Source organism: Pteronotus mesoamericanus, unplaced genomic scaffold, assembly GCF_021234165.1.
Source record: "Pteronotus mesoamericanus isolate MK-2021 breed Mesoamerican mustached bat unplaced genomic scaffold, CSHL_Meso_final contig_438, whole genome shotgun sequence".
Taxonomy (NCBI): domain Eukaryota; kingdom Metazoa; phylum Chordata; class Mammalia; order Chiroptera; family Mormoopidae; genus Pteronotus; species Pteronotus mesoamericanus.
Window position 1 is genome coordinate 1504536 of NW_026555165.1, and position 19089 is coordinate 1523624.

The 19089-nt window shown below is 49.7% G+C and overlaps 2 protein-coding genes across 2 annotated transcripts; both read left to right on the plus strand.

Annotated features, from left to right (window-relative positions):
- Positions 1–1132: 1132 nt before the first annotated feature.
- On the plus strand, positions 1133–10674 carry TTLL13 (tubulin tyrosine ligase like 13). Its single transcript, XM_054577598.1, has 14 exons — positions 1133–1392; positions 1736–1776; positions 2464–2582; positions 3798–3928; positions 4144–4300; positions 4694–4837; positions 5170–5255; positions 5567–5798; positions 6249–6433; positions 8086–8271; positions 8570–8750; positions 9043–9222; positions 9995–10106; positions 10457–10674. Exons 1-14 carry the CDS (start codon positions 1133–1135, stop codon positions 10672–10674), a joined length of 2232 nt encoding a protein of 743 aa, XP_054433573.1.
- Positions 10675–11410: 736 nt separating this feature from the next.
- On the plus strand, positions 11411–16403 carry NGRN (neugrin, neurite outgrowth associated). The gene is made up of 3 exons (XM_054577599.1): positions 11411–11624; positions 11984–12094; positions 15358–16403. Exons 1-3 carry the CDS (start codon positions 11461–11463, stop codon positions 15950–15952), a joined length of 870 nt encoding a protein of 289 aa, XP_054433574.1. The 5' UTR covers positions 11411–11460; the 3' UTR covers positions 15953–16403.
- The last annotated feature ends 2686 nt before the right edge of the window (positions 16404–19089 follow it).

Genomic DNA, 19089 nt, shown 5'->3' on the forward strand with positions numbered 1-19089 from the left:
GAGAGGTCTGATAAGGCGGCTGTTATTCCTTAGCGGAGCTATCCCAGCCCAGCGGGCTGAGCGCCTCCAGGGGCGGGTGTGCTAATCGCGGCTGCTCCTCCCGGATGCAGACCGGATGCAGACCGCTTAGGCATGGTTATTTTTAAAAATGTAAGAAAGTCAAGCAGCTGTGTCTCCCGAACACCGTTGGCCAAATTACGTGCATTGCCCGAAAGTTCAAAACAGGGAGGGAATGGGGTTGAATGAACCAGCGTGGCAGGTGTGGCAGCGGAAGGACTGCGGGTCCCACGAGCCACCGGTCAACTGCTAGAAAGACTGGGCGGTTGAGTGGGTGTGGCTCTCGGGAGGCTCCGCCCTCAGAACGCTGCTCTGGTGGGGGTCGTCCTCGTGTCTATGGCGACGGTGGGGCGGTGGGCAGTGGAAGCCGTCTTGTGGAAGGAGGCGCTAGCGCCTCCGGGGTCATATAGCTGAACGTGGTGAACCCCGTGGGGAGCGGGCTCCTCCTCGTGATCAGCGGGGACAGCAGTCCTGTGGAAGGAACAAGGAGGCGGTCCCGGAGGCGCGGCCACACCTGGGCAGGAAGGGCGACATGAGGAACCAGCTGAATCCAGTTCCAGGACACTAAGAGCGGATGCATCAGTCCGGGTGGGCAGAGTCGGAGGGGGCTCCTCCTCCGCCGTCAGGGCCTGAGGAGCCCTAGCTAGTGGGTGCCCGACCCCAGTGTGTACACACAGAGAAACTGAATCATGGGGTGGGTACAGGGCCAGCCTAGGGGACCGTAGTCTTATGCTGTATTTTAAAGGCAAAGTCCCCCTCCTCCAGTCATTCCCCTTCTATGTCATGTCCTTTGCGCTGTTCTGCTCCTGCTGCACCCTGGTCTGTGGTGTGGGGTGATCTGGGGTGACTGGGATTTGTCAGCAACCCAGCTTATCACAGGCGTCCCATGACCCCGTTACCTACTTGCAAACAGCCTGTTTTGGAATGAGACTGTCCTGTTCTAGAGGAGCAGCAACATTCCCTTAGCACACCAGGAAGGTCCTTAAGGGCCTTAGGGCAGACTCCTGCAGGCCTTCCCAGGCCTGGAGGGAAGTCTCTCATGTCACTCCCACCCTGTCCACTCAGAATCTAAAGAATGGAGCCAAGTACCTGTAAGACCAGCGAATCAGAGGAAGACTATGATGAAGAAGAGGAATCCGAGGAGGAGTGTGATAAGGGGGAAGTTACCATCCCTCCTAACCCTTCTCAGCAATCACTCTCAAAGACCGACTGTAAGGCAATTCAGAACGAAGTTGCCTTATCCATTGTAGCCACAAAAATTCTGGAAAAAGTCACAACCCCAGCTGGCCTAGGTGATTTAGGGGTTGGGAGAAGAAAGAGAAGGCAGAAATGCAGGTAAACGGTCCCTGGACCCCTCACCTGCACAGCCCCAGAGTCACCCCCTGGCCTTCCTTTGCATTTGGGCTGGGACCCAGGATCTTCCTTTTAGCCTGGGAAGGGTGACGGGGAAGACTGGAGTGTCATTAACCTTTTGGTACAACAAAAACAAAATTCAGAACCATTGGGGCTGGCCTAGTATAGAATTTCAGCACGTTTGTGTCCTGGTTTTCAAGTGGCTTCTGGAGGAAATGAAATGCATTGTGAATATGTTGGGTGTCTCTCCATCTGGGTTCTGGGCAGCCCAGGATCTGCCCTTCTGTCGCAGTTGTGCCTGATTTCTGCTGCTCCTCCATTCCAGAGCCCTGGCCATCAACCTGACCAACTGCAGGTATGAGAGTGGTAAGTGCCGGGCTCATCACTCACACCCCTGTGCCTAGGAGGGCACTTTCTGTTGTCCCTTTCACTCTGGGGATGGTCCCCAATCAGGCTCCCAGCCCCAGGATCGTGTTAGGCTGGCCCGTAGCTGGCACCGCGCCCCCAGCTCAGCCACTGGCAGGTTGGGAATCTCCTGAGTTAGCTGACAAGAAGAAAATGACTCAGGGTCACCAATGCTCCACCCTTTGCAGTTTTTATCGGAGATGAGATGAAACCAGGTTAAAATCAACTTTTCAAGGAAGTTCTTGAGGCGGCTTCAGTAATTGTTTAAGAAAATACCAGCTAGGGCAGCCAACTCTTCCTCCCTTCTTATCCCCACTGTCATCTGCGCAAGAGACCACCCAGAGGACAAGGTGCCAGTGTGACCCCACCCAGGGGTCAGCTCTGCAGGCCAGGAAGCATCCTAATTGAGAGAGGGAGTGACAGGAGCGGACAGCCAGGCTCTAGTGTCCTCTGTCAGGTTTGGGAAGAGCCCTGACAGCTTCAGGCACCTGGAGCTGTCTCACGGCAATGAAAGTGCCAGGCTGGGGTAAGAACTACCTTCCTCTTCAACCCGCTGTCCAGTCAGGGCTGTTCCCTACCCGACCCAGATTCAGTCCCAAGGCCTCTGCCTGTGCCCAGGCTGGCCCCATGACCTCCCTCTCTCCACAGTGCGTCGGGCAGCCCAGATGTGCGGCCTGAAGGAGGTGGGGGAAGATGAAGAGTGGACCGTGTACTGGACAGACTGCTCTGTCTCACTGGAACGAGTCATGGACATGAAGAGGTTTCAGGTACAACCTCCTGACCCAAGATCCCAAAAGGGCCATGGCCCCAGAATGAGTGCTGCCACCTGTTCTGCCGGGCACCTGAGGCCGTCACTGGGTCGCCATACACCTGTGCAGGGCAGGGAGGGCCATGGCCAGGGGCTTCTACCCCAGTGGAAATCCTCTCCTCTTGAGACTCTGGAGCCTCTGTTATCTGAAGAACCGTCCCCATGGCACATCCGGTCTCACTGCCTGCTCTTTGCGTGGAGGCATGTGCGTGTGCCCAGCTGGGCCCCTCCAGGGCAGGTGAGCCCGTCACAGAGGGAAGACTCATTCAGATTCAGAGCCAGCTCAGTGATCCAGCCTTCCCAGCAGCTCAGCCCAGCGCCCTACATCCACTCAGTTCGCGCGGGGCCTTCATGGCCGCAAGAAAGTCAAGAAGTTTGGACCAGGGTCCACGAGATGAATATAACTTCTTTGTGGTATTTTTGCGATCCTCTAATTGGGTCTCTGTGGTGGTTAGAGATGAAATAATCAAAAAGCGTTTGCAGGCTTATTTTGAGAGGAAACCTCAAAATAACCTGCTCGTTAAGGAGATTGTAGCCTGCCCCACGACGAGAAGAGCCGGTCAGACTCTGCCTGTACATTCTTCCCTCATTAAGTCCGCAAAAATGACCCTGAATGGTAGACGCCTTTTGTTTAAGAAGAGAACCCTGCATCTCAGAGGCTCATGCAGCTAGCGAGCGGGACAGCCAGGAGAGAGCCCTGAGCCGTGGTGACAAGCTGCCTCCCTTGCTGTGGACAAATGGCAGGGGTCCAGGCAGCACCGTGACCACTGGGGTAGTGCACTCTGTGGGCTGCTACCCGGTGGCCTCTTCTCTCTGGGGAAGTGTTCTCTCATTGGCCTTGGGCCGCCACACACCAATCACTCTTACAGAAATAGCCCCTGGTGGTCTGAAGGATGTTGTAAGGTGGCTCTAGATGGCCCACAATCCTGTCTTGCCCTTCCCACTAACGCCCATCTCCTCACCCATTGTCATGTGCATCATAGGGAGAGGCCAAGGAGGGGTTTCTCACTTGTCTTAGGGGATTCCCCTCTTTTTCCCTTGGCATACAAGGTAGGGTTTACTTCCGCTGACTACCTTGACCTCCCTAGTCCTTCTCTACTGCTTTCTGGATGCCCAGACCCCAGGAACAGCCGCCTACCCTGGGGGGTAGTATAACCAACCGGCTCCATTTCAGAAAATCAACCACTTCCCTGGCATGACAGAAATCTGCCGCAAAGACCTGCTGGCTCGGAACCTGAAGCGCATGCAGAAGATCTATCCCCTAGAGTACAACATCTTCCCGCGTACCTGGTGCCTCCCCGCAGAGTGAGTGGGACGCCGGCTGGAAAGGGGTCGCTGTCTCCAGTCCCTGCAGACTCTTGCCTTGCAACCTGGAACGTCTCAGGGAATGGAAGAGGAATGCTCTGAGCCTGAGGGCTCCAGGGAGAGCAGGGGCCGGGGGGCCAGCGGGGCTCCATGGGGCTCTGGGACAGCCATGATGCACAGGATCCATCTGACTAGCAGCCTCGGTCTGCACGCAGCTACGGGGACTTCCAGGCCTCCGGTCGTCAGCGGAAGACCCGCACGTTTATCTGCAAGCCAGACAGTGGCTGTCAGGGCCGCGGCATCTTTATCACCCGAAACCCCCGGGACATCAAGCCAGGAGAGCACATGATCTGCCAGCAGTACATCTCCAAGGTGAAGGGTGCCTCAGGACTTCAGTCCTTCTGCCAGCACTGGGGTGCCCCGCCTCTCCCAAAACCAGGGAGGAAGCCGGTTTCAGGCTCCTGCCAGTTCTGCCATCCCCTGTTATTTTGGAAGCCATATGGAGCCCGGGTTCAGAGCCAGCCTGCCTAGGTTTGAATCTGAGTTTTTCCACTTTCTAGATACACTGGGCTTGGGCAACTGTCTTACCCTTTCTGTACCTCAGTTTCCTCATTTGTTAATGGGAATAATAACAGTAACTACTTTGTATGGTTATGGTGAAATTTAAATGAGTTGTTAAATATTCGGAGCATGCAGGACCCTTTGTGATACAGAGTAAGCACTTCAAAGCGCTATTCTTTTTCCCTGTTGGCTCTGCCCTCTCAGCCTTTCCTCATTGATGGCTTCAAGTTTGACATGCGAATCTATGTCCTGCTTACGTCCTGTGACCCCCTTCGGATCTTCATGTATGAGGAGGGCCTGGCCCGCTTTGCCACCATGCCCTACGTGGAGCCCAATCACAGCAACCTGGTAAGGGGCTGGGGACAGCCCTGTGGATGGGCAGCACCCTGGCCTTTTCCACTGCTAAGTGCTGAGGTGTTTGGGGGAAACCAGGGAGAGAGTCCCATCATGCAACCAGCTTGTTGCCCGTAACAAGGAGTGAAGTCAGTGAACACTTAAGCACCCGGCTGGGATTGGAGGAACAGCACACCTTCCTCCCCAGGAGCTGCCAGCACAGTCCTCCCCGGGGGTGGGGGACAGAGAGGGACAGGAGATGAGCAGTCCTGGGTGCTCAAAAGGCAGCGAAGGGCTGGTGAGAAGCACGACATGGCCCTGAGCCTACAGGGCCTCTGTCTTCCCAGGAGGATGTCTGCATGCACCTGACCAACTATGCTATCAACAAACACAACGAGAACTTTGTCCGGGATGATGCTGTGGGCAGTAAGAGGTACTCCCAACTCTGTTTCCTTCCCCTGTCCCTCAGCCCTAGTCTCAGCGGCCCATGAAACAGAGACCGGCTCTTGGGAGGCTGGCTGCTCAGGAAAACGGAACCTTTCCAGACCCCTGTCCTGTGCACCACTACCAAGTGAGGTCCCAACCCCACCCTGATAACTAAACCCTGCTCTGAGCCGGTGGCCACCCTTTGAAGCACAAGGAACCTAGTGGGCATGGCCTTAGTGAGGGCTAGGGAGCCTCCTGCCTGCAGCCCAGCCCCGCGGGCCGAGGAGGTGGTCTTTCTCTGAGCACTGGGCCTCACAGGAAGCTGTCGACACTCAACGCCTGGCTGCGAGAACATGGCTACAACCCCCGAGAGATGTGGGGGAGCATCGAGGACATCATCATCAAAACTATCATCTCAGCCCATTCTGTTCTTCGCCACAACTACCGAACCTGTTTTCCCCAATATCTGAGTGGAGGTACTTGTGCCTGTTTTGAGATCCTTGGTTTTGACGTCTTGCTGGACCACAAGCTGAAGCCCTGGCTGCTGGAGGTGAGGATTATCTCCTGGGCTTTGCAAAACCAAGGTCCAGAGGCCTCCTTGAACAGGACACCTGGGTCTGGAGCACACTCAGGTGGTGGAGCTGAGAAGGGGGGTGCGGCGGCACTGGGGTGGGGAGGAACTGCAGGGGGCATAAGCTCTCTATACGTTGGACCTGTTGAATCAAACCTTGGTGGTCTCTGGCCTCCACCATAGGAATTCAGGTTTTGGATCCCAAGTGTTGCTCATGTAAGCCTTGCCGTTAATGACTGTGTGTTTACACAGCTAGTCTGGCTCTCACCAGCCTGTGTATTAGCGGCCTTGGCAGTCGGAACATCCAGCCTCCTTGGTTGAGACCTCTGGAGGGGGGTGTCCGTCCTGCACCCTCCACGTGGGCCTGCACAAGACTACCACCTGCTCAAGTGACCTAGGAAGGGGGTGGATAATGACTCCTCCCGGCAGGTGAACCACTCGCCAAGCTTCACCACTGACTCACGCCTGGATCAGGAGGTGAAAGACGCGCTCCTCTATGACGCCATGGTCCTCCTCAACCTCCGGGGCTGTGACAAAAGGAAGGTGCAGGAGGAAGAGAAGCGGCGAGTCAAAGAGCGGCTTTTCCAGTGCCACCAAGAGCAGCGAGAAGCCAGGTACTCCAAGTGCCCGACGTGTTGTGTTGTGTACCATGCTGCTTTGTTACCACTTTTCTGAGAATAAAACTTCTCTAGGCAGAGAAGGCAGCCTGGGGCTTGTTTGCTATTAAAAACATTTTTTTTGCATAGATAATACATCATATATCATAGATAATTATGTTCAAAGTGCAAAAGATAGAGTGACTAGCATTTCCTACCCTTCTCCAGCTATTCAGTTTCCTGCCTGGAGCCAATCCGTGTTCCTTGAGTCATTCATATATTTTCACAAATACGTAATGCACATACGCACATGTATTTATACAAATTGTTTCTCTCCCTTTACTACCCAGACAGTAATATAACATTCGCACTCTGTGCCCTGCTTAGCAATATATTTAAGAACTATTTTATATTAGCACATTAGCTTTATTAGCTTTATGTGTTTTGATTAGCTGTTTCTTTTTGAAATGAAGATCCTCTAGAAACCATTTCCTGACCAGTATGGCTCAGTTAGTTGGGTGATGTCCTGCAAAAGGAAATGTTGCCAGTTCAATTCCTGGTCAGGGCATGTGCCTGGGTTGCGGGTCTGAGGCAACTGATTGATGTTTTTCTCTCATATTAGTGTTTCTCTCCCTCTCTTTCTCCCTTCCTTTCCTTCTTTCTAAAAATAAATATTTAAAAAGAAAAATGTATAGTAATGAAACACAAAACAGTTTACTCATTCAATATTAGGGGACAGTTTTTTTTGTTTTTAGGGGACAGTTTAAATCATTATTGTTTACCCACTGTTGTTTTAATTGTAAGATGGTTACAAACATGGTAATTTGTTGCTGATACTAAATTACAATGTGTTAATGATACATGAATTGGAGTAGATTTAGGATTATTAAAATAATAACATCACTCTTGCCCACTTGCATTGCAAGATGCAGGGCCAGTGTGTATTTGACTTGTGATGCCATCCTGAGGGCCTTGTGCACAGTAGGCACTCCTCAGTGTTTGTGCAACTGCAGGTGAAGCATAACTGTACATGCCCTGGATGTTCATGGAAGATAGCACTGTGCTTGTGACTTTACGAATCACACCTTTCAATGGGGATAAAAGGTTCAAACTACTGGACCTAATGAACAAATAGGCTCATACACTAGAATACTAGGCAGTAATTTAAAAATGTTGTGTGATCCCGCTTTCATCTAAAACAAGGGAGGGAGGGAGGGAGAGAGGAAGGAAGGAATTAAAAACGTGGTGAGTGGCAAAGCCAGGATTCAAACTCAGAAGGTCCTGCCTCAGAATCTATGCTCATAACGAACATATGAACTTCATCATAAGACTATGTGCAGTTTTTCTTTTCTTGCTCGAGATTTTCTGTAATTAGAAATCCAATTTTCTATGATCAGAAACCTGTAAGATGGTGATATCTTGGTGCTGGCTTATGAGTGGGCCCCACTGCACTGAAGATGAAAACCAGATTTCTGGAAGTCAAGCCTATTTACATTACTACACACAGGAAGGACTGGCCACAGATGGGCTTGGCAGCTGTGCCCCACAGGCAGGGGCCAGAGAGGCTGTGAAGCGATCAGGAGGTCCTCAGAGCCTCAGCCAACCTTCCTTTCCCAACTCAAGACTTCCCCCAGCCCTCCCCTGCCTTACCCAAAGCTTGGTTTTTGTAGGCGTGAACAAACTGAGTTGTCCCAGGCAGCACTGTTGGACCAGGAATGCTATGAGGACTCCCACCTTGGGGGCTACCGGAGGATCTACCCTGGGCCTGACACAGAGAAGTATGCACCCTTCTTCAAGCACAGTGGCTCCCTCTTCCAGGAGACAGCGGCCTCCAAGGCCAGAGAGGAGTGCGCCAGGTACTTTGCCCTGCCTGCTCCTCTGTCCACTGGGGTGCGGACAGATCCTGAAGCTGAATTGCTCCTTAGCGGGGTGGAGAGGATGCCAGACACTTGAGGAAAGACGGATGGACTTATAAACTCTATCAGTATTACTCACTCAGTTTAGTAGGTTTCCTACCTTCCCCAGCATTCCTCTCCTGTCAGTCCCCCAGACAGATCATTTCCTACTCTTTTCCCATCCCTGTTCTCCCACAACCCCCTCCCCACTCTTCCCCACGTAAGTTCTCCAGTATCTGAAGCTGCCGTATCTTGTCAGGCAGCAACTGGAAGAGATCCGCCTCAAGCAGGAGCAGCAAGAGAACACAGACATTAAGAGGACAAAGGAAAACAAGGAGCAGAACCAGGGGGAATCAGCAGGGGAGAAGAGCCGCTGCAGGACCAGGCTCCGGGGCATTCCCACCCACTTGGCTTACAGGAACCGGAACCGGAAGAAAGAGGTGTCAGGGGCGTTGTGGCTCTTGACTTTCTGCAGGAAAATGGGTTGGAAGTATTAGAGAAGGGAATTCTCTGCTGTCCTCTCCTCCTCTTGTTTGAGAGAGAGAGATGAGTTCCTAATGAGTACGTTGAATCTGACCTTTTGGAACAGGAGGTGAGAATGGATAGCAAAAGGAACCTGGCACTAGGATCAGGGAAGGGATGGTGGTAGAGTGGGCAGGAGTCCTGCAGTCGTCCCTGTTGATGGTTGGGACTCAATGGAGATCCTGCATGCATCTCTCATGTACCTTGTAGCTGCTACCAGTGTACCTGGACACCATGCAGCCTCAAGAAATTGTGGAAGAGGAGGAGCTGGAGCGGTTGAAGGCCCTGCTACGAAGGGAGAATCTCATCCGAAGCATGGGTGTTGTAGAGCAGATCACCAGCGTGGTGCACCCCAGCCACCAGGACCAGAAAAAGTTTCATGAGTATTGGGTGAGGGTCACTATGCAGCATCTCACACAGCAGGGAACAAGGGCAGTGCCGGCACTTGGTGGTGACTAAAGCCAAGGAGGCTGAGGTGATAGTCTCTGGCAGTGGAACCTGGGGAAGCAGTCTATGCTGGGCCTTAGGAAAGGGTCTGTTGGTTCCCTCTACGTCTATTCCCCAAACTCCCTTGCTTTTAGTAATGACATCCAGCAAAGTGCAGCTCCCAACCTTCTCACGAGAGACTTGTTTGCTATAGTCCTATCTGGCAATCACCCCAAACCCATGACGGACCCACCACCTTCAGTGGCTTCTGTGTAATCTCTCCCTAGCACTGCCAGTGCTGTGGCTCTAAGGGGAGATAAGTAAAGCCTTGGGCCTCCAAAACAGCTGCTGCATTCACTGTTCCCTGGGGTAGTAGCAAACCTGTTGGGTCCTGTTTTTGCTGAGCCCCAGAGGAATAACGGGTTAGGTAGTGGCTATGGCCTAGAAGGGATTTTTCAGTTATCTGTTTTTCCCATCACTCCATCCAGCCTCACAAGAAATGTGGTAAGAGGCTGCTTTTCTCCTCTAGCCTAGATCTCACCAGGATGGGCCGAGCAGTCAGGAACTGCCGTCTGTGACTCTCTTCCCATTGGTGGTCCTGAGAGGGTCTGCCAAAGAGCAGGGCCCTCCTCATTTCCTGCATACAGTTCAACCCCACGAGTTGGGCCCCAGCATCTCAGGGCCACTGCCAAGCACGAATACTGCACTTCTGTATCATGCCCGGTGCTACCTACAGCCCAGGAACTTCAACTGGATAAGAGATCCAGCCACCTTTCGCCCCTGTTCATTGTCAGTGAAGAAATCTGGAGGGCGCTGTTTTCCCATTCCCAGAGTCAGGCCCAACAGCCGTAAGTATGCAGAACTAGCTTTGGTCACTAAATTCCCACTAGCAGATACTATAGCTGGGATGCTCCCAAAATGTAATATGGCACCTCCAGCAGTGTGGGGAATACGGGAGGCAGTGGAGGGACCCATTTGCCGCCTCCTACATGCTAGAGCCTGGTGCTAGGGCAGAAATACAGTCCCAGCACTCAACAGACATAACAGGGAAATGGACAAGTAGACGCACCAATTACAATACAGTGTGCTAAAGATGCTGGAGGGAAGCATAGGATACCCTTCCTTTGTGTTGGTCATTGAGCAACAGTTGGGAAAGAGTTGTGAGTAGCAACTCAGGGAATCCATGTTTCCACTGCAGAAGGCCAAGCCAGCAGGCGGCTAGAAGCCATAAACAGAGCCATGGCAGGATCAGTGCCATCCTCTTTAACCCCAAAGCAGGGCTTTTTCCTGCAACGGGAAAGAGTGGTAAGTAGCCCATGGAGTGAATGCACCTTGGCCTCCACGGTAAACTGTGAACACAAAGCAGCCAAGGCCCAGGACCTCCCCCTCTGCCCTGCCTCCGCACCCCTGATGTAGAGTACCACTGCGCTCCTGGACAGCAGCCACCACAGGTAAATGCAGGAAGGAAGCCCAGCACTCAACCTCTGCTGGAGAACCCCTCAGGTTTTCTAAGGGGCAAAGGGCCTTCAAGCATTGCTCAGTGAAAGACTGCCACCAAGTGTGAGTGTGAAAAGCCCTGGCCAGGAATCCTGTTTGTATAAGGCATAAACACAAAGACACCAAGAATTCCTCAATGCCGCAAGATTATTTTTGGACCAGAAAAGACTATAAACAATGAAGATAGCCAGGGCCGGCCATGCACTCATCTCTGCCCTTCAAACCTGAACCTGGATTTATCGCTGGGTGATGGGCCTGAACCCTGCTGCGTCCCGGGGCTGGACCTCATCCCCGCGAGAAGGAGCCTTTTCCCCCGAGGAGCCAAGTACCCAAGACACGGGGGGCTGTCGCTGTCAGTGGATCGCCTTGGGGACGTCCTTCCGCCGCTGGGGAGACTGGCCGGCCTGCCCATTGGGAGGAAGGGTTGGCTCTCGGCAATTGAACCCATTTTTTTATTAAAATTTATGCCGTTTTGCAGGATCGTCCTCCACCTCATTCAGACTGTCGCGTATTAGGAAAGCTTTCCCCATAATCCCACCAGGGAAGGGTGGGCTGTGGAGTTTTTCAAGCCCAGAGGACCGGCCTTCCGACGGAAGCCGGAAGGACGTGGCCCCCCGCCCCGCTTCCTTTCCGTCCTCCCACTTCCGGTTCCGGCCTCTGGCTTCCGTTGCTGCCGCGTTTCAGACTAGAGGCAGTTCTGTCAACATGGCGGGTACCCTGAGCCTCTTGCTCGCTGGGCGCGTCCGCGCTGCCGTCGCTTGCTGTGGTTTCGCTACCCGAGGGGTGGCAGGCCCAGGCTCTATCGGCCGCGAGCCGGACCCCGATTCCGACTGGGAACCGGAGGAGCGGGAGCTGCAGGAGGTGGAGAGGTACCGGCTCCTTCCCGGGCCCTCAGCCTGAAGCAGGGCCTCCCGTCCCGGCAGTCCAGGCCGCGCCCCCTTGGCGCCGGGCGTCCAGCCGCCGCATTCGCAGCGGCCCTTGTATCTTACCCTTATCAGAGGCGCAGGGGCAGGTGTTCAGCTCCTTTGGGACCACAAGTCCCTTCACCAGTGACGTATTTCATCACCCGTTTAGAGAGTTCGGCTTGCTCAAGGGCTGTTCTAGGTGTTAGATTTCTGGGGCAGTGAACAAAGAGAAGAGAGCTGGGCGCTCCGTGATTTAGCCCGAGACTCTTCAGCCACCCACCTTGCTTCCACGCATGGCTTCTGCCATTGGTTCTCTTCTCCAGCGCCCTGAAACGACAGAAAAGAGCCATCCGGCTCCAGAAAATTCGGAGGCAAATGGAGACGCGTGGTGCTCCGCCCAGGACTCTGACGAGGGAAGCCATGGAGCAGATCCGGTAAGACGTCCCCCTGGTGTTTGGATCTGCTGCGCTGGGGAGGGAAGGCTACTGGGGCGGACGATATAGCTTTTGTTTTCTTTTGTTATTTCAGGCTTTAAAAAAAAATACTTTTTATTTTTTAGAGAGGGGAAGGGAGGGGGAAAGAAGGGAAACATCGATGTGCGAGAGAGAGAGAGATATCGATAATACATGGATTGGTTGCCTCTCGCATGCCCCCAGCTGGAGACGTGTCTGGCCAGCTACTCATGTGACTTGACTGGGAATTGGACCTTTGACCTTTGAGTTTACGTCCGCCGAGCCACACTGGACAGGGCTCAGATTCCTTTTTTATTACTTACTCCTTTGTTTAGAGCGAGAGAGGAAGAGAGAACGGGAAACATGGATTTGTTGTCCCACTGATTTATGCATTCATTGGTCCCTTCTTTTATGTGCCCCGACCAGAGAGCAACCTGGGTGCCTGGGACCCCACACCAACCCACTGAGCTACCCGGGCAGGGCTCCCTTATGATTTCTTAAAGTAGTACAATGAACTGCCAGAAGCCTGTTGTCTTGATTTAGTAGTTTTTTAAACATTGTGACACAGTTGGTTCATTTTGCTGAAATTTTAAAATAGTTGGTTGCAGACCTCACAACATGTAAACCCTAGATAGAAAATTGGGACGTTCTTAATCTAAGATACAGGGATGGGAGCTTTCATGGGTATGCCCATTTTTCCGAGGAGAGGATCTATAGCTTAGAAAATCTTAAAAGAGATTCTTACATTTCAAATGCTTCAAATTTAGGTTTTTGGGCTTTTTTCCCTAGGTTTCCTTGAGCAAATACAGCATATATGATTATAGATTTTTATTTTCATCTTAATCACAAACACTAGGATGCTATAAATTTGTGGTGTCTATACTTTTTTCACTTAATATCTTTCTACTTCAGAAAAGAAAGCTTTTTCTTTTTTTATAGGAAGCAGAGTAAATCCTAGATTAGTTAACCAGCCTTTTATGGTGTGTGTCTGGATGGTTTCCATTCATTTGCTACCACAAATAGTGCTTTAGGGCAGCAATTTTCAGTGGCATGCTGCAAGAATTTTTAAAATGCGCAGTACCTGACTGTTTAGTCAAGGGCACTGACCTCTTTTCCCGTAGATTGTCAAATAAAGTGACAACAGCGAAAACAACAATAGCCATCCTCTGTGAGTGAATCAAAATAGGCCTTTTTGGGTCAGTTTGGCAAAAAAATAAAATCTATTTTTGGTGTGCCACAGAATTTTAGTAATTAGTTTATATGTGCCATGAGGTGAAAAGATTGAAAATCACTGCTCTAGTGAGTAACTGTGCAAACACCATATCTGTTAGGCGTAGTTGTTTTGTGCATTCCCTGAAGTAGAGGTGCTGGGTCCAAGGGCAAATGGATCTGCATTTTGATAAATATTCCTAAATAGCCATCAGTGGGTTATGTGTTACAATCCATTTTCATCAGAATGACTCTGGAATTGAGACTGAAAGATTCGGTAGAGCTGATCAAGAAGCCTTGGTGAGCCTGCAGCGCCTCTCGCCACTGGCTTCCTCTCCTGTCTGGAACAAAAGCTTTTTCAAATCTTCGTACCTGCCCCATCCCCTTTCGTGGCCTGTAACTGTCGTCTTACTTCAAAGGAAAACAGGCTGTTAGGTAGGACTCCTTCAGAGTTTCTTGGTCTTCCTTCTTGTTTTCCATCTCAATCCTATACTCACACTATATTTACATCTAAGAGGAGACTTGTCCAGGGCTACTGCTCTGTGTGCTCCAGGTCACAGCCCTACTTAATTCCTGAGGCACCTACATCTGTCAACTGAAGTGTTTCCTTTATTGTTCTGAGCAGGCTGCCTGCCATTGTTTTTTGTTTTGTTTATGAAGCAAATCTAGGCACATCTGCCATAAATCTAGGCCTAACTGACCCTCTGGTCTTTAGCCTCCCTAACATTTCTGCAGCATTTGACCTCATAGTCAGCTTTTGTGAAATTCTTTTCTCCCTTGACCCAGGTACCACTTGCTTCTATTTTTAGGGCAGCTTTTCTTTCCTTTCTGAACACCCCTTCTTCCTCCTATATCTCAAATATTGCCTTTTTTTTTTTAAATAGTTGTGTTTTCAGTTATTTTATCTCACTCCACATACTTCCCTGCCTAATGCCAGCCAATCACATGGCTTCAGCCACCTTTGCTGTTGGCTGATGACTTCCAAAGCCATCATCTTCAGTCCGTGTTTTTCTTCTGAACTCTATTTGTATTCAGCTGTGCACTAGATACCTCTGTTTGGATGTCACACAGGTTCCCCCAACTCAGTGTGTACAAAATAGACTTTATCACTGTTCCTGGACAATTTAATTCTGCTCCTATTTTTTCCAAAGCCCTTGAATGATCCCACAAGTCACCCATGCTAAAGTCCTGAATCTCAGCCAGCTTACTCGCTTATCAAGTTCTACTACTTGACCTTCCTAAAATATTTCTCAGGTCTCGTTCCTCCTCTGCTGTCATTGCCACCACCTCAGCTCATCCTGCCTAGGTTATTCTGACAGCTCTTGCCTGGTCTTCCTACCTCTAGTCTTGCCACTGAAGAACTACCACTGGATTGAGCTTCAGAATGAAAATTGGCTCACGGCATTCTACCACTTAAAAGCTCTCCTTGGTTTGCTGTTGCTTTGGAATAAACTCCAGACTCCTAAGATGGCATGATCGTTCTCCTGTCCTCACTGTCAGACAAATTGAGTTATTCCCCATAAAGGTGGTGGTCTTTGCATTTCACATGCTCACTCTACCGTCAGTATTTTTGATCTCTTCTTCCCTCCTCCCCTCTGCCAGCTTATTGCTCCTTTTCATCCTTTCAGACCAGCTCTAACATCGACATCCTGAAGCAGTTCCTAGGCTACACTGCAAGTCTTGTGACAGCCTGTCTTGGGTCTCTGTTGTGGGCGCTCTCACAGCATCCTGTGCTGTGACTTACCACAGTGTTGTTGGATGTTAACATATTTATTTGTCTTGGCCACTGGACTTAGGTTCTTTAAAGGGAAGGGCAGTCTTCATGCGTTCACCAGCATTAACTGGGGCCGCTGTGCGGTGGGAGGAGGTCAGCTGATGTGAAATAGTGATCTAAGAGTGGTTGGGTGTTGCTGCTCACACAATGGAGTGGAACACAGCCTATGTTTGCAGCTCTTATGTATTTATCACTAATATTATCAGTTAGCTATTCTGACAGAAGACTTGACAATTTGAAAAACTGCTTCGTTTTCCTATAGGTATTTACATAAGGAATTTGCAGAGTCCTGGTCAGTTCCCAGATTGGCTGAAGGCTTTGATGTTAGCACCGATGTGATCCGAAGGGTTTTAAAAAGCAAGTTTGTACCCACATTGGAGCAGAAACTGAAGCAGGATCTAAAAGTCCTTAAGAAAGCTGGGCTTGCCCACTCACTCCACCGGCTTCCAGGCTCTGGGGATACCTGGAACCTGCTTTCTGCAGGCCACTCCATGTCAGGAGGTGAAGCTTCATGCCAAGGCCAGGGTGACAGCACAGCTTTGAAGGTGATAAGACCGAATACTCACAGTACATACGCACCAAGGAGACAGAAGGGGAGGAGTCACGGAACCCAGAGCCCGGAGAAGGAAAGCTGTGTGCCTGCCGCAGCAGCCCGAGGTCATCAGAGAGAGCTGCAGAAGCATCCCGCCACCAATTGTGAGGCTACCAGGGGAACCGGCAGTGATGGGTTGCCAAGTGCAGATGAGCTGGAAGAGTTGAAGGCAGGAGAGCTGGGTGGCCGGAACTTCAGCAGCAAAGTAGTGCAGCGGGGTCGAGAGTTCTTTGACGACAACGGGAACTTCCTGTATAGAATTTGAACTGGAGCCTGACTTGTGGAGATGCTGCGTGAAACATAGCTGGGCAACCATATTTTAGTTGCCTGGATTTCTGTGTATGGATTATCCACCTTGGAATAAGAGGAAGTGACGAGTCTGGCAGTGGAGGAGAGAGTGCTTGGATTTCCATCTGACAAGGGGCAGTGGACTTCACAGGGCAGATGTATATGGGGGCGGCGGCAGTGTGAATGACTGGCTGGGTACGGTACAGCTTCCTGACCCATGTGGATATTCAATACTTACCTTCTTGCTTAGGCTTTGTGTCCAAACCAGCCTGTGTTGCATGTGTTAGGAGTTTCTGTTGTACTTGCAAAATATATTTGGGAGGAATTGAAAAGTTGGCCTTCTGACATTGTTTGGTTCTTGATTAACGAACACTAACAGTTCTGGTACTGCTTAGTCAATTGGTTGTTTTCATTATGTGCAAAATAAAGTGAAATGTAGCAGTTTGTTGATTGGTACTCTGTGGGGTGGGAGGGTTTACCTGTGAAACCTGGAGAGGGAGGGAAGGGAAGAGGCAAAGGGTTCCTTCTTAATGCACATTGGGAGGGAGATGGGGCCAGAGGAGAATCCCCAGCAGAGAGCTCTGCAGGTCACTGCTCAGTGTTGGATTTTGACAAGTAAAAAGGATGTGATTTCTCTCAGTTGCTAAGGTTCTAAAAGATTGAGGCGTGTATGGGGTTTGACTTTATTTTTTAAAATGCGAAGTAGGCAAAGGCTTCAGGGGCCCTCAAAATAATTGCGAACCCCTTTCAAAAGCTGAAATAGTGTCTTTTCAGTTTTTCATCACATCTTTGCAAGGGTGTTACGACGTGGGCAAGAACAGATAATAGGCCTCTTTTAACAAATGGCACCATCTCAAAGGTTTGGATATGCCTAAGGCCACATGGCTACTAGTATGTAGCAACACTGGTACTTGAACCCAAAACTGATCCCTAATTTAAGGCTTTTAAAATTAGAGATACTTTTTTATAACAGAAAGGGATTGTCACAGAGATAGAATGAGACATGCAAGCAGCAGGAGCCCAAAGACAGTTTTCAGCCATGTCTCATTTTAACAATTGACAGCAAAAATGGGTTATTCAGAGTTTAAATATATGCAGAATCTTTAATGAAAACATGTAATTCCAAACCTATTATTGATGGCCTGTTTGTGAAATCTTACTTCAAATGTCATCAACAGCAATTTTAACATCCTTGTTTTACTGCTAACCTAGAGCATTTGTTCAGTTTAAATGGCCTTATCACCTGCCAGTCAAAGGAAATCCAGGTATTGGTAATGCAGCATTGGACAGATGAAGCTCCTGTTCTTGCTGGTCTTGTAGCTTCTAGTAAAAGCTTATCAATATTATGATTTTAAAGAATATGGTCGTTTGCTATTAGAACCTTTTAGTCATTTAAGAGGTATAGATGCTGCTTGACTATTTAAATTTGCATTTCTAACTCCTGCAAATTGTTTAACCATGACCTTCCCCCAATTATAGCTGTTGTTACCAACTGGAATAGGTATTCCTTTTGCCTCATTCTCTGCTATTGTTCACTAAGCTTAAATATTTCCATTCTTGTAAATGTCAGTCAAAGGCTTTTTTGCACTTACTGGTTCTTTGTCCCCAGGTTTTCACATGGCTGTCTCCTTGTCATTCAGGACTCAGATCAAATGTTATTTTGTAGGTTTTCCCTAATCACCAGATCTAAAGCATCTCCATGTTCTCACTATCACCATACCCTGTTTAATTTTCTTCAGTATTTGAAAAATACTACCACTGTATTTGTCATTACTCAACCAATAGAATGTAGACCCCATGAGGGCAGGAGACGTGTCTGTATTCCTGCAGTTCCAGCTCCCAACACATTTTAAAACGAACGAAGGAATGATTGGGGAACCTTACACTAGCCAGTCCACGGAGGCAGAAAGCCCTGCATTTCTCCCTTGCCAGCCCACCCATGCAGAAATCAGTCCACGAGGCCTAAGCTCCCTCTGGGTTGACGTGTTCCTGCTCCATCCTGTCAATCTCAGATTCTAACCCGCAGGAGCACAGGTGCAGTGTCTGGTGGAGGGAGCAGCAGATGACAAGGCTCTGCTGGAACTGGAGCAAAAGCAGCTGTGAGTAGAACGGACATCTCAGAGAAACCTGGGGGGGGCAAGCTCAAGAGGCTGGTAAACTGGACAACAGAACGGACTTGAGTTCTGGTGCTCTGGAGTGTGTGTGTGTCGTCTCTTCCGGGCATCCTCCACCTCTGTTGCTGAGATTCAGTCTGAGATAGGGTGGGGAGAAAAAGCTCAGTATAAACTGCTAGATGAGCTCCTGAAGCCCATGGTGAGCACAGAAGTTTTTTTGCTTGATCTTACAGAATTTTTCAAATATACAAAAGTGGAGAATATTGTAATGCAATGAACCCCTGTGTACCCATCACACAGCTTTAACATTGAACAAAAGGCCAATCTTACTATCCTGCACTTGCTGCACATGTACCCCGGCTTAAAATAAATTCCAGACATATTTCATCTATAAGTACATCAGGGTGGATCTCAAAAATACAAGCACTCCTGTTTAACATATATATGCCATTACTATCACTTAAGTTTTAGTAATTCCTTACTTTCAGCTAATACCATGATAGTATTCCCTGATTGTTGCATAAATGGCTTTTATGGTTTACTTCTTTGAATTAGGATCCAAATAAGGTCCATGCTGCAACGGTGCTTTGTGTTGATAAGTTCCAGAAATCTCTTATTCTGAAGTGCTTTCCCCTTTTAGTTGACAAGTTACTTATCCCATATAATTTCCTTCACTTTGATTTCATCCTTACGATGTCTTCTCACATGTTCTCATCACCCTCTATGTTTCCTATGAACTGACAGCTCGCCTTGAGACTTAATCAGGTCAAAATTTTGGCAATGGCTGATACTCTGTACTTCCTGTGCATCTCACCAGGAGATGAGGATGTGACGTTACGATTGATTACTGAGCTCAGGTTATTGTCAGCCGGATCTATCCCTTAAGACTCTAAGGTCCCCCACTCTTTAAATAGGTAGATGCAGATAATTACCATCAGCCCTGAAAATTCCCTAATTTCTCTTCCCAGTTATCCTTAAGTCAAGCACTTTTCAGAAATTT

What these genes read in the sequence shown, in the direction of transcription:
- NGRN (XM_054577599.1), top strand. Translation starts at nt 11,461, where the DNA reads ATGGCGGGTACCCTGAGCCTCTTGCTCGCTGGGCGCGTCCGCGCTGCC. An exon ending in GAGCTGCAGGAGGTGGAGAG is followed by an intron (nt 11,625 to 11,983) that starts GTACCGGCTCCT and finishes TCTCTTCTCCAG; the next exon opens with CGCCCTGAAACGACAGAAAA. An exon ending in GAAGCCATGGAGCAGATCCG is followed by an intron (nt 12,095 to 15,357) that starts GTAAGACGTCCC and finishes GTTTTCCTATAG; the next exon opens with GTATTTACATAAGGAATTTG.
- TTLL13 (XM_054577598.1), top strand. Translation starts at nt 1,133, where the DNA reads ATGGAGCCAAGTACCTGTAAGACCAGCGAATCAGAGGAAGACTATGAT. An exon ending in GATGCTGTGGGCAGTAAGAG is followed by an intron (nt 5,256 to 5,566) that starts GTACTCCCAACT and finishes TGGGCCTCACAG; the next exon opens with GAAGCTGTCGACACTCAACG. An exon ending in ACCGGAACCGGAAGAAAGAG is followed by an intron (nt 8,751 to 9,042) that starts GTGTCAGGGGCG and finishes TGTACCTTGTAG; the next exon opens with CTGCTACCAGTGTACCTGGA.